The sequence below is a fragment of the Fringilla coelebs genome (assembly GCF_963513975.1).
Source record: "Fringilla coelebs genome assembly, chromosome: 13".
NCBI lineage: Eukaryota > Metazoa > Chordata > Aves > Passeriformes > Fringillidae > Fringilla > Fringilla coelebs.
Genome location: NC_140039.1, coordinates 6,362,611 through 6,375,183, shown reverse-complemented (window position 1 = coordinate 6,375,183; position 12,573 = coordinate 6,362,611). Strand labels below are relative to the sequence as shown.

Below are 12,573 nucleotides of genomic sequence, written 5' to 3'. Positions count from 1 at the left end.
TACTCCAGTAACAGACCAATATATTTACCAACTCCTGTGCCTGATTTTCAGTTGATTTGGTAGGTTCAGTACTCTGTTTGCAAGGCCTGTTTGTACTCTGTTTGTACTGCCTGTTTAATTAACCCCTGCTACCTGAGAGCAGTAGCTGTTGCAGTGAGACTGTAACTTCAGCTTCTAAATGGATTAGGGATTACATCTGTAAGAGACTCAAGCTTTTCCTGTGACATCACTCAGTCCTTTCTCAGCTGGTGGCGTGGAATAGGGGTGCACACTGCCTTGGCTAGATAGTATATCCATCTGCTTTGGGTCAGCAGTATTCCTCTGGGAAGTGCCTGCAAAGCACTTCTTAAAATTAAAAAAAAAAAAAAAATCTAGTCTTTGCTACCTCTTACCAGTCCACTGAAAAACCTCAGAAAAGAACTGTTTCCATAAAAATGCAAGTGCTGGAGGAGAACAAACAGAATTCCACTCTTTTAGGAGCTCTTCTGTGTGTAGTTGAAACCCCAATTCATAACTTCAGCTTCTATGTTTACACAGAGAATTAGGATGGAGGTCAATGCCTATGAAAGGTGGGCAGAATTCCAGACATCTTCAGGGAGCTGGGATTTCACACTGGATCACTTGGATTGTCTTTTTAGAAATTGTCAACTTTTTTATTTCCCAATTAGTTAATTACCTTTTCTGTGTAGACAAACCTACCTCTAAGCAAGTGCATGTCAAGTGTTTTTAAACTCAAGCAGTTTTGGTCTAACTTGGCTAAAAATAAGAGGTCATTACAATTGGTTAAACCACAGGAGGTGAGTGAGGTTTGTTGTCTAGCAAAGTTTGGAAGTTTCCCATAAATGGTTTTGGTGAAGGCATAGAGAGTGTTGGCAACTTGCAAATTAGCCTGGAAGTTTGTTAAATAAAGGTCTTAAACAAATGCCCCTCAGGCTCCTGCTTTGCCTCCTCCTTGTGCAGCACCCTCAGCACACACATGGCTGGATAAGGTGAGTGTCTCTTGACCTGGACTTCTGGGGATTATAAACAAAAATTTGGTTGTTCAGGAGCAGCCCAGATTGATGTGAAAACAAGAAATAATAAGCATGAGGAATCACACATGGAGAAAATCAGACAGCCTCCTAAGCCCAAATGTGGAGGCCTAATTCCATCCTTTTGTGTGTCTTGGAGGCTTGATTGGAACACAAGCCACTTCTGCTTCACATGTACACCCAGAAGTCTTCACAGTTGAGTCTGTTTCTCCCCCACATTGTTCTGTGGGATATGCAGCTATTTAGCTTTAAATACAATTAATTCTCTGCCTGGGCACTGCCTCTTGAGTTCATCCGACAGCTTTCCTAACTAGTCCCAAAGTTTTGGGGCTGTGGGCCAGATGAGGCAGGAGCAAATCTGAAATACATCAACAATGTCATCATCTTCTGTTCCCCTCAGTGTGGGCAGAGCTGCAGGTGAGCTGATGAACCCCTGGTTTGTACAGGAATTCATTTTATGGGTAAGTTGGGATTTCTTTTTGTACTCTGGATGCCAAGGACTGGCAGCTGGAAGCTCCCGCCCTCCTGACTTCTCCAGCAAGCGTTTCTGAAGGGATCTGAGTTTCTGTGCTGTAGAACACTAAACTTTGACCCCCACAGAGCTTCCCCTTCCAAGTTTTTCACATTTAGTTCAGTTTTTGAAAGAGCAGGGGAATTCACTGCACAGAAATTACCAGCAGATACTGGGCTAACACTCCAGCAGTTCCTGTGGGAAATTGAAAATGATAGGGGAAAAAGACAATCACACTAGACTTTCATGTAAATAGTTTAATTATATTTCAATGCTTTAAAACACAGAAACACTTGAATTAAATTACATCATAATGCTTCTGCTAAATTATACATCCAAGAACTGTGAGAGGAGGTGCTATGGAACTAAAAGAATATGAGCCCAGCAATTACCCATAATATTCTTTTAGTCTTATTATCTGCACTTCTTTACTCTTAAGGGCAGTCATCACAGGACAAAGCCTACCATCACAGGGAGAATGGTTCAAGAGAATTCCTGTGTAGGTGTTTGTTGTTGCACTGCAGCACACAGAACTGGGAGAAGGGCACACACTGGGCTGAGGCATTGAGGAAACAGCTCAGCTTACACTTGCTTTTTGTTGAGTTTAAAACATTGAAATTCCAATCCTAAGAGTTCTGGGGAAAATGCTGCAATTTAAGACAGCTGGACACCCCTACTGCCACGTGTTTCCCTGTGCTGCTGCAGAGCCTGGAAAGGGGACAGGCAGTGAAGGGAGAAATCAGCTGTGGCTGCTCTCAATGAGCACTTGCAGGAGCTGGCAAGTGTGTGTCTGTGTTGGGAGGTTATTTGTCTCTCAGCTGATGGCTGGGAATACCCACAGACAGACTCCAAATTCCAAGGACCTAATCTGCATTACACTGAGTATTTGTACCCATGCACCTTCCTTCCAGCAGCATCCCTGGGGGCAAACAGCAGCAGCCTGGGAGTGCCTCCTGCCACATCTCCTGGCAATAGGGAGTGGGCTGTTTTTCACACCCCAACCCCGAACATACCCCCAGAAATCCCTAGTTCTAAAAAGACAGCTGGATACTGATAAACTAAAGCAATTTAGCCCTGCAAAGCTGCCCTGAGCAAAGCTGGAAGAGGGAAGGCTGGTAAGGAGCTGTGCCCTGCAGGGGTCAGGGGCCCAGGGCCAGGAAAGAGTCTGCATTTAATGAATATGGGAAAAACAATCACACAGGGGAAGAACAAAAACTAACTGGCAGGTCCAAACTTGCAACAAAGCACGTGGTACCTGAATTGTCACTCTGAAACAACTCCTTGCATAAAGCTTTAGATCTGCATTCAAATTTTGGCTTTCCCTGATTCCCTTTTAACTGGTGCTGTGGATGGAATAAAATCTGATTGACAATGCCTGTAACCACACAAAGATCAGCAGGTGATCAGGGCATAGGTGGCACTGATGGTGCTCCCTGGCTGCTGTGCTGGTCTGCAGCACTTGGGGCCAGTGCCCACCAAAAGGCTTTCAGCCAACAGACCCCCACACTGCACTGCCACGTGCCAAGGTGGCCAGAGACCCCTTGGCACTCTCTTCCTCCTGCAGCCCTGAAGGATGCACAGGCAGAGAGATGCTTCAGGGCTACAGGGAAAACCCCTGGCTTACCTGTCTAGTCCCACCTACCTGTTCCTAGCAGGTAACTCGAGCAGAGGCTAAGGCAAAGCTCTGTGTTCCCTTCAGCAGGAAGAAGAGAAGGCTCTGACTGCAGGTCCTGGCAGGTAAGGAAGTACAAACCAGCTGTTAGTCATCTCTGGGGGCAAACACTGGGTTGTTGTTGAGCCAATACATGTTTTTCCTTTTTTAAAAGAAAGTATTTCAAAGCTTAATGTTTTTTCCTAGATAACGCTCTGCACTGTAGAAACTTCCCTGAGCCAAAGCAGGAAGGGATAAATGGTATTGGAACCCTAGTTCTGCTCAACTCCTCCTTGTGGCCCAAGCATTCTTATTCCTAGCACAGCAGCACGGCTCACATAGCCAGACAGTGTTAGTCCCTGGCTCTAGCTCTGTGAAATCCCCTCTGTCTATACAGTAGCTCTAATTTGGGATATTCAGCCACTTCCTCCGATAAGGATGTTATCAGCCAAATCTTCACTGTTTCACTTTTTCAAGCCAGTGAATTCCCCATGCTACAACACCACCCTGGTGCATGTTTAGCAGCAGCCACGGGCCTGGGAGGTGATAAATCCTATGGTTGTGTTCTCCTTGCTGTGCCCCAGGTCAGCCCTCAGCTGGGGCAAGCAGCTCTCCTGGCTCATAGAGGCTTTGCCACCAGTCCCCACCCAGGACTGGCCAGAGCTGTGGTCACTGCACAGAGAGGCTCATCCATCACTTTCCTTGGGGCTTGGGCACACAAAGCCAGTGGAGAAGTTCTCTGAAATGTGTGCCTCTCTCCTTCCCTGACCCAGAGAGCACAGCTCTGTGCTCTGACAGGTTAATCTACACAAAGCGGGCACTGTTCCTAAGCTCAGAGCTTGATAGGTGGTGTCAGGCAGTGCCAGCCCAGAAACTGGAGCTCAGGAGCTTTTAATGGTAACACACACACACCAGAAAATCACCACTGCCCTCACAAAGGGTTCGTTTCCCAGAGTGATGGCACTTCCTGTGCCCGTGTGTGACACAAACCAACAGGTGACCAGCTGGGCTCAGTGGATCAGCCATGCTTGAGGGAAGTCACTGCTTTGTTGGTTTCATCCTCCTCGTTCTCAGCAGGATCCCGGAGCAGGGCAGGGCCCGGTCATGCATTGATAGCGTTGGCCACGTCAGTGAACACCAGGCGGCTGGGTCTCTGCAGGGCTCCCTGGCTCGGCAGCAGCACCTGCAGGGGAGCAGGAGAGCTCAGAGCCAGCACGGCTGCCTTGGCTCAGGCAGGGGCTGCACCTTGACACGGCATTCACCCCTCCCAGGGGAGGCTGCCTGGCTAATAAGGCGTTAACGAGGCTGTGACAGGAAAGTACAACAAGCTGGAGAGTTAGCACATCCGTGCCAGTTTAAAATCCCCACATCATTGGATTACTGGGTCTCACTCTTTATATATACAAGGCAACATGAAAAGCTTGAGATATCAAAAAGGTCTGGAAATGTGCCTTTGCCTGAACTTGAGCTGTTGTTTTAGACTCTCCCTCTCTTTTTACATTGAATCTTCAAACTCTTGTACTTCCCAACATTAGCGAGAGGGATCTGAGGTAGCCTGCTGGCCAGTCTGTCCCTGGTTTTAATGGGCTGAGGTTAACTCTGGCCTTACAATTTCCCCCCTTTACTACCTCCAGGTAAGCCCCCTATGTGGACTAATAGAGGGATCTGATGTTGTCCTAGTATGTGTTACTCAGAGGATAAGATCCTTTGCTTTTATACACCACATTTCCTGCTTTCCAAACTAGTATATTTCATATGTTGGTTATTTTTCATATTCAAACAAATCTCCTTTGAACTCTTTAGCAGGTTGAGAATGTCTCAAGGTAAGTATTTTATAATTACAGTTGTATTTATTATTTCCTCTTTTCTGCCCACACCAAGCTTGCTACAGATTTTCTGAAGGTATAAAGTGTATGGAAACAGAACTGTTTGGGAGAACTCCTGCTGGACAGGAAAAGCAGGGGATGACATGGGTAACACAGTATCTGGAAAGGAATGCGTGAAAGGAGAGGTATGTTTGCTCCAAGGACAGGCTGTGTAAGGGACACCTGTTCCAACCATCCCTGCTGGCTCTTTTAAAAAGGCTTTTTGTGTAGTAGTGGTGACAAAGGGAGCAGACAACACTGTGCAACTGGACCCAAACAGTGGTGAGAAGCCCTTCTTTCCAATTTCTCCTACCTCTTGTTGCAGGAGAGAGCCTCCTGTCAAAGACTGCCTGACTCCTCAGTCCACCCTAAGACTCCAAAACACTCAAGTCCCTACCTCCAGGGCTGGCAGAGATGGGGAAGTCCTCCTGAGATCTTCCCTGCCCTGAGCCCTACAAAATCTCCTTGGCCCTGTTGTAAAGCAGTGCAGGTAGCAGTGGCTGCAGTGAGCCTGGGGTGGTTGCTGCCTACCTTGCTCTGGGATGCCTGGGAAGATGCTGCATCTCGCCCGTGTTCCAGCAGCTCCTGCTCCAGCTCATCCTGTTCCTCGGTGGGATCGAAGTTGTACATGGGCATGAGCTGGTGCCGCAGCTTCTCCAACCTGCCCAAGGGAGGGGAGGGAAAGGGTTGGCTGAGAAGGACAGGGCTCAGGCTGCTCCCCACCCCACTGCTGAGGCTTTCTGCAGGCTGCTTCTCCTGCTGCACAGGGATTCTGCTGCTATGGCTCTTGCTGGATGAGGCTAAGAACCTCTTACACACAGCTGGCAGGAGTGCAAGACACCCAGAGTGCAGTTACAGGAATTAATTGCCATCACTAATCTATGTTGGCAGGCTTTGACACACAGAGGAATCAGGATTTAAGTTCTTGCAGACCTTAAAAGATTAGGCTTTATGTGGAGGGACAAAAGAAACAGTGGAACATACTGGCTTGGCTTGTTGTGACTTCTCCCCCTGTCCCTCTGCCCACACCAGCCCATCCCGCCATGTCACAGCCAGCAGCACTTCACTTCAAGCTCCAGTGGCCTGAGAGTACTTTAATTCTGGGGATGAAGTACATAAAATTAAACAGAAAATAATGAGCAATAAATAGAAAATAGGAAAGAGAGAGATTCTCACAGGGAGCTGATGCCTGTGGACACTGTTCCTAGTCTTGTATCATTGCTCCAAGAGACAGAGCTATGAATTATTACTCAAAAGGTCTCCTCAGAGCTGGATGATGGATGGGGTGGCTCCTGGGAGAACACTGAGTCCTGCCTTTGGCTATAGCTGAGTTTAGGAGTAGAAGGAAATACACAAGCAGTTACTGGCAGTGTCACCACAAGTATCTATTTTGGCAATTGTTAGGATGACACATTCTTCCCCTGCTTCTCTATGGGCTTACCAGCACAACCATTATCTCCAGCAGTGCTACTTTCACAGGCAAGCACTGGCTGCTCCTGCAGCAGCACCCAGACCTGGGCTTTGGGGCTGGGCTAGGAAATTTTACAGTGGGCAACAGCACTTTCTAGAAGTCTGTGGCCTGGCCAGATCTGCCCCAAGGAGTCAGGAAGGGAGGAGGTACCACAGCTCATGGATCTTCACCAGAGTCCCTGCTGTGAGACGGAAGAACCAAGATGCGATTCTCCCTGCGTGCTGCTCTCCTCTCTATTTTCAGCCAGGAGCTTAGCAAGGAAATTAAGACATTAACTCCTGGGCTGAAGCTGCATCTCTGCACTGTGCTGCTGCCAGTTGCTGTCACTGCCGGGGCTGCTAGAAAACATAGGAATCTGGGAATGGCCGAAACCTGAGATCTTCACCTGTCACGATGGAGTTCCCAGCATCTTTATACTCCCATAACCCTCTCCTCTGTTTTGATGCATCTCATATTGAAGTGTGATGAGTTTGTAGGATCCCTGACCTCCTCCTGCTCAGCCTTATTCTCCTTCCAAAGCTGTGAAGGAGTCTTTGACACTGGTGTCAGAGGGATGCCCAGTCCCAGGAGTGCAGTGTGCCAGCCTCAGTCACACAGTGTTCTCCCACAGCCATCACTTGCACTCTCCCCATCTCCTCCTGAGCTCACTCTGCATTCTGAAGCACTGAGTTCCCTTCAGCCAATAACAGATCTTACTTACCTCTTCCTCTTCCTGATATACAGAACCTGAAGGAGAAAAAGAAGCATCATTACAGCAGTTCCAGTAGGATGGGGAATAGCTGAGAAATTTTGGGCACACAGGAAAGAGGCAGAGAAGGTTGGTGTCCTTGTGCACCAAAGTGGGGGAAGGGAGAAGTGACAATGAAAATGACATTTCATAGCATCACTGTGAGCTTGGCAGCACATCATGTCTGACACTAAGTGCTCAGTGGCCTGTTATTAGGTGTGTTAGTAGGAGTAGGAGTATTAGGTGTATTACCAGGTGTAGCTCAGCACATTTCTGTGGCTGCAGGACATATGTTGCAGTTTAAGAGTGGATGAAAAAGCTTCCCTTTGTGATTTTGCAGATTGTGCAGACTTCCTACAGCACAGAAGTGCTGCTACCCCCTCCCCAATACAAAGGGAAGAAGCAAAGAGGGAGGGCATGCTCAGGGACTTGCCTCTGTCAGCCTGTGCAGGGAAGAAAGGGAGGCTTTGGGCCTCCACAGCCTTGTTCTGAGAACTATGGACGCTGGATGCTGCTCTTGGGAACTTTTGACTGTTTCCAGGTTTTCTTAGGGGCTTTTGGAAAAATTCCTCCTGGGGCCTGCAATGAAATTTTGCAGTAGGCTCCTCTGATGGCTGTATTAGTGAAGCCCTTCCTTGCACAAGGAATGGGAGCTTGCTGCTACCTTCTCTGTTGGCAGGGAAATGATCTGGTTACATAAAAGGAGAGCTGCAGCCCTTGCACTGCCTGTGGTTGGTCCAGAACTGGGGTACCTGAAAGCCTCTCCCCCCAGCATTAATGGCAAGGTTAGTGACACACCAAACCCTCAAGGACTGATACCCAGCATGCAGAACCTTGGAAATGCAGTCCTTGCTAAGATGGATTCAGGCCACTTTAATTCAAAAATAATTACCCCATGTCCACAGGGGGGACTTACATGGTTTCAACAGTCTGCTTGAAAAGTTAACATGGATAAACTTTGTTGTGGGGCCCAAGAGAAGGTTTAAATCAATGCAGCTGTTCCAGGTAACAAGTCAGAACAGAATCTGCTTTTTTCCCTTTAAATTTAACTTCCTATTGCTATTAAAAACAAATACTGATACATATGGCTGGTCCTAGGCCTGCTGAGCATCCCATTTGGATTAGACCTCAGGGAGACTACAGAAATACCTGGAGCACTTGATAAAGGCCTTAAAATAGAAAGGAATCTCAGGAACTATCAGTTCCCAGCAGTTCTGGGTGAGACTTGAATGGGATACAAATAAATTATTCAGTGCAAACCAGTCCTAGAACCTCCAGCCACCCTCCATCCTCAAGAGACAGGAATGTTTAGCTGGGCTCTTACCATTGCTACAGCCAACCCAATCACAGTAATGATCCCAAAGGAAAGCAGCATGGTGCTCATGCCAGGTCCAGTGCTGGCCATATCTGGGATTTTGGTGCTGTTGAAACTGGTAGTCTCAGGGCTTACGGTGGCTGTTTGTGGTACAGTCACATCCAGAGCTGTCCCTGGGTCTGGCTTGGCTGTGGTGGGAGTGCTGTGATGCACGTCATGCACAGAGGGTGAGCTGTAACTCATCCTGCCAGCTCTTGGTAGCTCCTGTTACCAAGCTGTTGTCCTCTCCCATCAGCTGCAGGAGTGCAGAGCTGCCCTCCCAACTGAGGGCCCCACGTGAGACCTCTCCTGCAGCATCACCACTGATGGGTTTTCCTCAGGGTAGGAACCACACTGGACTTGGCCTAGGACAGAATGAGAACAAATGAGCAGTGCAGAGCTCTTGGAGACAGGCACAACATTTCCCACAGTTCCCCAGCAGAGTTTTTGAATACCTGCTCAAAGTAAGAAAAATGTTTTTTAAGCTTACTGAGAGCCCCCAAAGTCATGCCTGATTCACTTGGAGTTGGTGATAACTCTCCCATCACTATTCCAGCTCTGCCTCCTTGCAGTCACTTGGAGATCTATGTGGGACAACCTCAGAACCCTTGTCTCTGATGTGCCCCAGGCTGAACCAGGTGGTCTCTATCTGCCCCATGATAGAGCATCTTCCTGCTTCTGTCTCTTTCTTTTAATTTTTGAAAAGTTGTATTGATCCCCTTATCCCCTTCATGGGGTATGTTCCCCCAGTGGGAACATACCCCATGAAATGACACTCAGCTGTGAGGCATCCATATCTCAGGATGCTTTTTATTGAATCCAAAGCAGGAGTTCCCTGTTGTGGTGCATCCCTGCACTATCCATTGTCCCACTGCCGCTCATCCCAGTGCTCTGGAAAGGGTGGGTTGCATCAGTCCTCCATCTAAAGACACCAAGTATTCCTCAATCCCTCATGAAAGCACCCACTCAAGCTTAGTCATGCACTGGCAATTATCAATATTAATTTTAAAATTAGTCTCATTTTGGATTGGAATTGTGAAATTTGATAGATCTGTTCATGCTGGAGAACATGAAAGGCTTTAATTGCTTCATACTTCTATTGTGCAAATGATCAAGAGTTGCAAAACATGACACGGGATGAGCCTATGGGAAGTATTTGCACACTTTGTTTATAAAAACACTGTATGTAACCTTAGATCATCAGTTGCTTCCCTGAAAACGCAGCTACCTCTGGAGCTGAGCTGACCTGAGAACTTCTGTAGCAGTTCTCTGGTAATTTCCCTGCAGTTTAGCAGACATGACATCTCTGAGCTGGAATGCAGCTGGCACAGAGGGGTTAGTGAGCTCTGAATAGAAAAAGATGTGCCTGCAAAGAGAAACGAGCCATTGTTCTGCTCCACTCTGTTCCATTCCAGGCAAGGTTACTGTGCAGTTCCCATACTGTGCTGCCTTACTGTTGTCCACAACTGCAGGAAGCAGCATGATCAACATCTGCCACTAACAGCTGGAGCAGGGAAACCACCCCAGGCAAGCAGCACCAGCCTGTGCTGTGGCCAGTCAGCAGCTGGAGCAGTCACCTCCACTTGTCCTGCAGCTCTCTGAGCAGGTAAATGCTTTGCCACTCATGCAGGGTCTGTCTCAGTCCCCTGGAAACAACTTTGTGAAGCAAAGGGGAATTCTGAAGTGCCTGGGAGACACTGTCAAGCTCCCTGGAGTTTCCAGAGAAATGTTAAAAATAACAGTTCTGGTCTGGTCCCTCCTAACATTGTCCCTCCTAACCCAGTGAGTCATTGCAGCTGAAGGGGATTGTGCCCTTCACTGACCCTCAAGCCCTGCACTCTGCTTTAACCACAGGGCACCTGGACTTCTCCAGCCATTCCTGACCACAGCAGAGCTCAGGTGCAGTGCACACTTGGGCACAAAGATGGTAAATTTGAAATCAGTGTCACAACAACAGCAGCAGCAGCAGTGACAGCCCAGCAGGGAAAGGGAAGGAATTATTGAGCAGATCAAGCAGCTGCTCAGGCAGAATCCATCAATTTGTGCTATTCAGGGAAACTTTCCATAATGATAATACCCATTTTTAAAAAAGCCACTACCAAGGAAATAAAGAGTGGAAAAAGAGTCTAAGTGAAAGGAGTGAAGCAGACCCAAGGGGCTTTACAGAGTATGGCTCTAGATCTTGAACAGCTCCTAAGTTTTGGAAACAAAATGGGTTAGGCCTTCAGCTGAATGTGGTGTCAGTTCTAAAAAACCAAAAAAGGCTGGGTTGAAATAAGCCAGCTGAAACTCTGGTCAAGGGAGAATGGTGCCTCTTTTGCTCTTGGCATCCTGCTCATGCTGAAGGATTCCCATTCCACAGACCTAGCTCTAAAAGCAGTCCTGTGTCAAAGGTTTCTGACCTGGCTTAGACAGGTTCAAATAGTGCTGTTTCTGCTCCCCAGCTCCTCCTGGTCCAGGCTGCAGACAGTCAGACCGGGAGGCTGAGTGCCAGGATGGCCCAGGGCCCACAGCTTACACAGCAGAGCTGGGGTGGGGATCACCTTTCCCCACCATCTTCCTTCCCCAGTTGTCATCCTGGTGCTGGAAGTTTCATCTGCAGGCTGGGCACACTCCAAGCTTCTGATGGCAGCTGTAGGGCCAGGGACAGCTACTACCTATCACTGGCAGGTTCCAGCATAGTCCATGCACAAATAGAACAGAAGAGGAACCAGATCCTCGGCTGCTGCCAGCTGGCACTGTTCCACTGCCTGCACCAAGAGAGCTCCTTGCACAGCAGGAGTGCTCTGTGCTGGGCTCTGCTGGTCTGCAAATAAGGACAACACGTTTGTTTCTCTCCCAAACCAGCATTTCCAAACTGATCTGATTGATAGGTGCTGCTCACTTCTGAGATGCAGAAAATTGTTTTGGGCCTCACTCTGAGTCTTTTCTGAAGTATTGGTTTTAATCTCTGTGCTGCTGTTTCATTTTGGGTGTGACAGGAACAGAGATTTGTGTCACAGGGATGAAAATGGGGCAGAGGGTCTCTGGATGAAGAATAATAACAAGTATAGATTCTTCATTACTTCACCAAGATGAAGTATCTGTAGTAACTCAGCAATGCAAGCGGCACTGTGTTGCTGCTGGCAACGGGATGTGGCTTCCCAGTGGGTGAACTTTTGGCTTCCCCCACCTCTTCTCCAGAGCTGACCAGGCTCCAGGGCAGCGAGGAAGCCCCAGCCGTGTGTGCCCGCTGCTCCGGAGCTCCCTGGCTGTCACCCTCCCGCTGTCCGAGAAGGGCAGGGTCCCATTCCACCCTGGCCCAGGCGCGGGGACTCTCCCCAGCAATGTCACCGTTCCTCTGACCCCGCTCTGACACACACCGGATTAGCAGCGACCGCCCCGGCCCCGTGCGCGCAGCGCCACTGCACCGCTGCCCCGACTCCATCCCTGCGGGAAGTCCCTCCTTCCCCATCCCGAGAAGTTTCCGGGCGGATAACGGGTTACGGGGCCCTTCCCGCTGCCCAGGCGGCGCGGGCTCAGCCCCGGGCTCAGAGCCGGCTCCCCGCGAGGCGCAACCACCGCTCCGCCGGGCCCGCCCGGGACACGGCCGGGGCCGGACCCCGAGAGGCCGCGGCAGCCACGCAGTGCCCGCGGGAGGGACGGGACGGCGCAGCCGGCCACCCCCGCAGCGCGGCCCGGCCCGGTCCACCCTGCCCCTCCCTGGAAGATGCCCCCGCGCCGGGGCGGCCGGGCCGGCACTTACTGCGCGCTGCCGCCGAGGCGTCCGGTCCCCCCGGGGCGCGGGCGGAGCGGCCGCCGGGGGCCGCGCCCGGGGCCGCGGGGGCCGGGCCGCGCCGCTCGGCTCCGCGCGCACCGCCGCTGGCCCCGCCCCGCCGCACGCCGCCCCAGGCCATTGGTCGGCCCCCGCGAGGCTCGGTTCGCGATTGGTCTGCGTGGCTGTCACTCAAGCGCGCGGCGGCG

The 12,573-nt window shown here is 49.9% G+C and overlaps 1 protein-coding gene across 1 annotated transcript; it reads right to left on the bottom strand.

The window, feature by feature from the left end:
- Positions 1–1,784: 1,784 nt before the first annotated feature.
- On the bottom strand, positions 1,785–12,468 carry LOC311158643 (uncharacterized protein C3orf18 homolog). The gene is made up of 5 exons (XM_084214204.1): positions 12,356–12,468; positions 8,581–8,975; positions 7,230–7,255; positions 5,590–5,719; positions 1,785–4,376 (listed from the first exon to the last, which is right to left on the bottom strand). Exons 2-5 carry the CDS (start codon positions 8,812–8,814, stop codon positions 4,296–4,298), a joined length of 471 nt encoding a protein of 156 aa, XP_084070330.1. The 5' UTR covers positions 8,815–8,975; positions 12,356–12,468; the 3' UTR covers positions 1,785–4,295.
- Between the last annotated feature and the right edge of the window lie 105 nt (positions 12,469–12,573).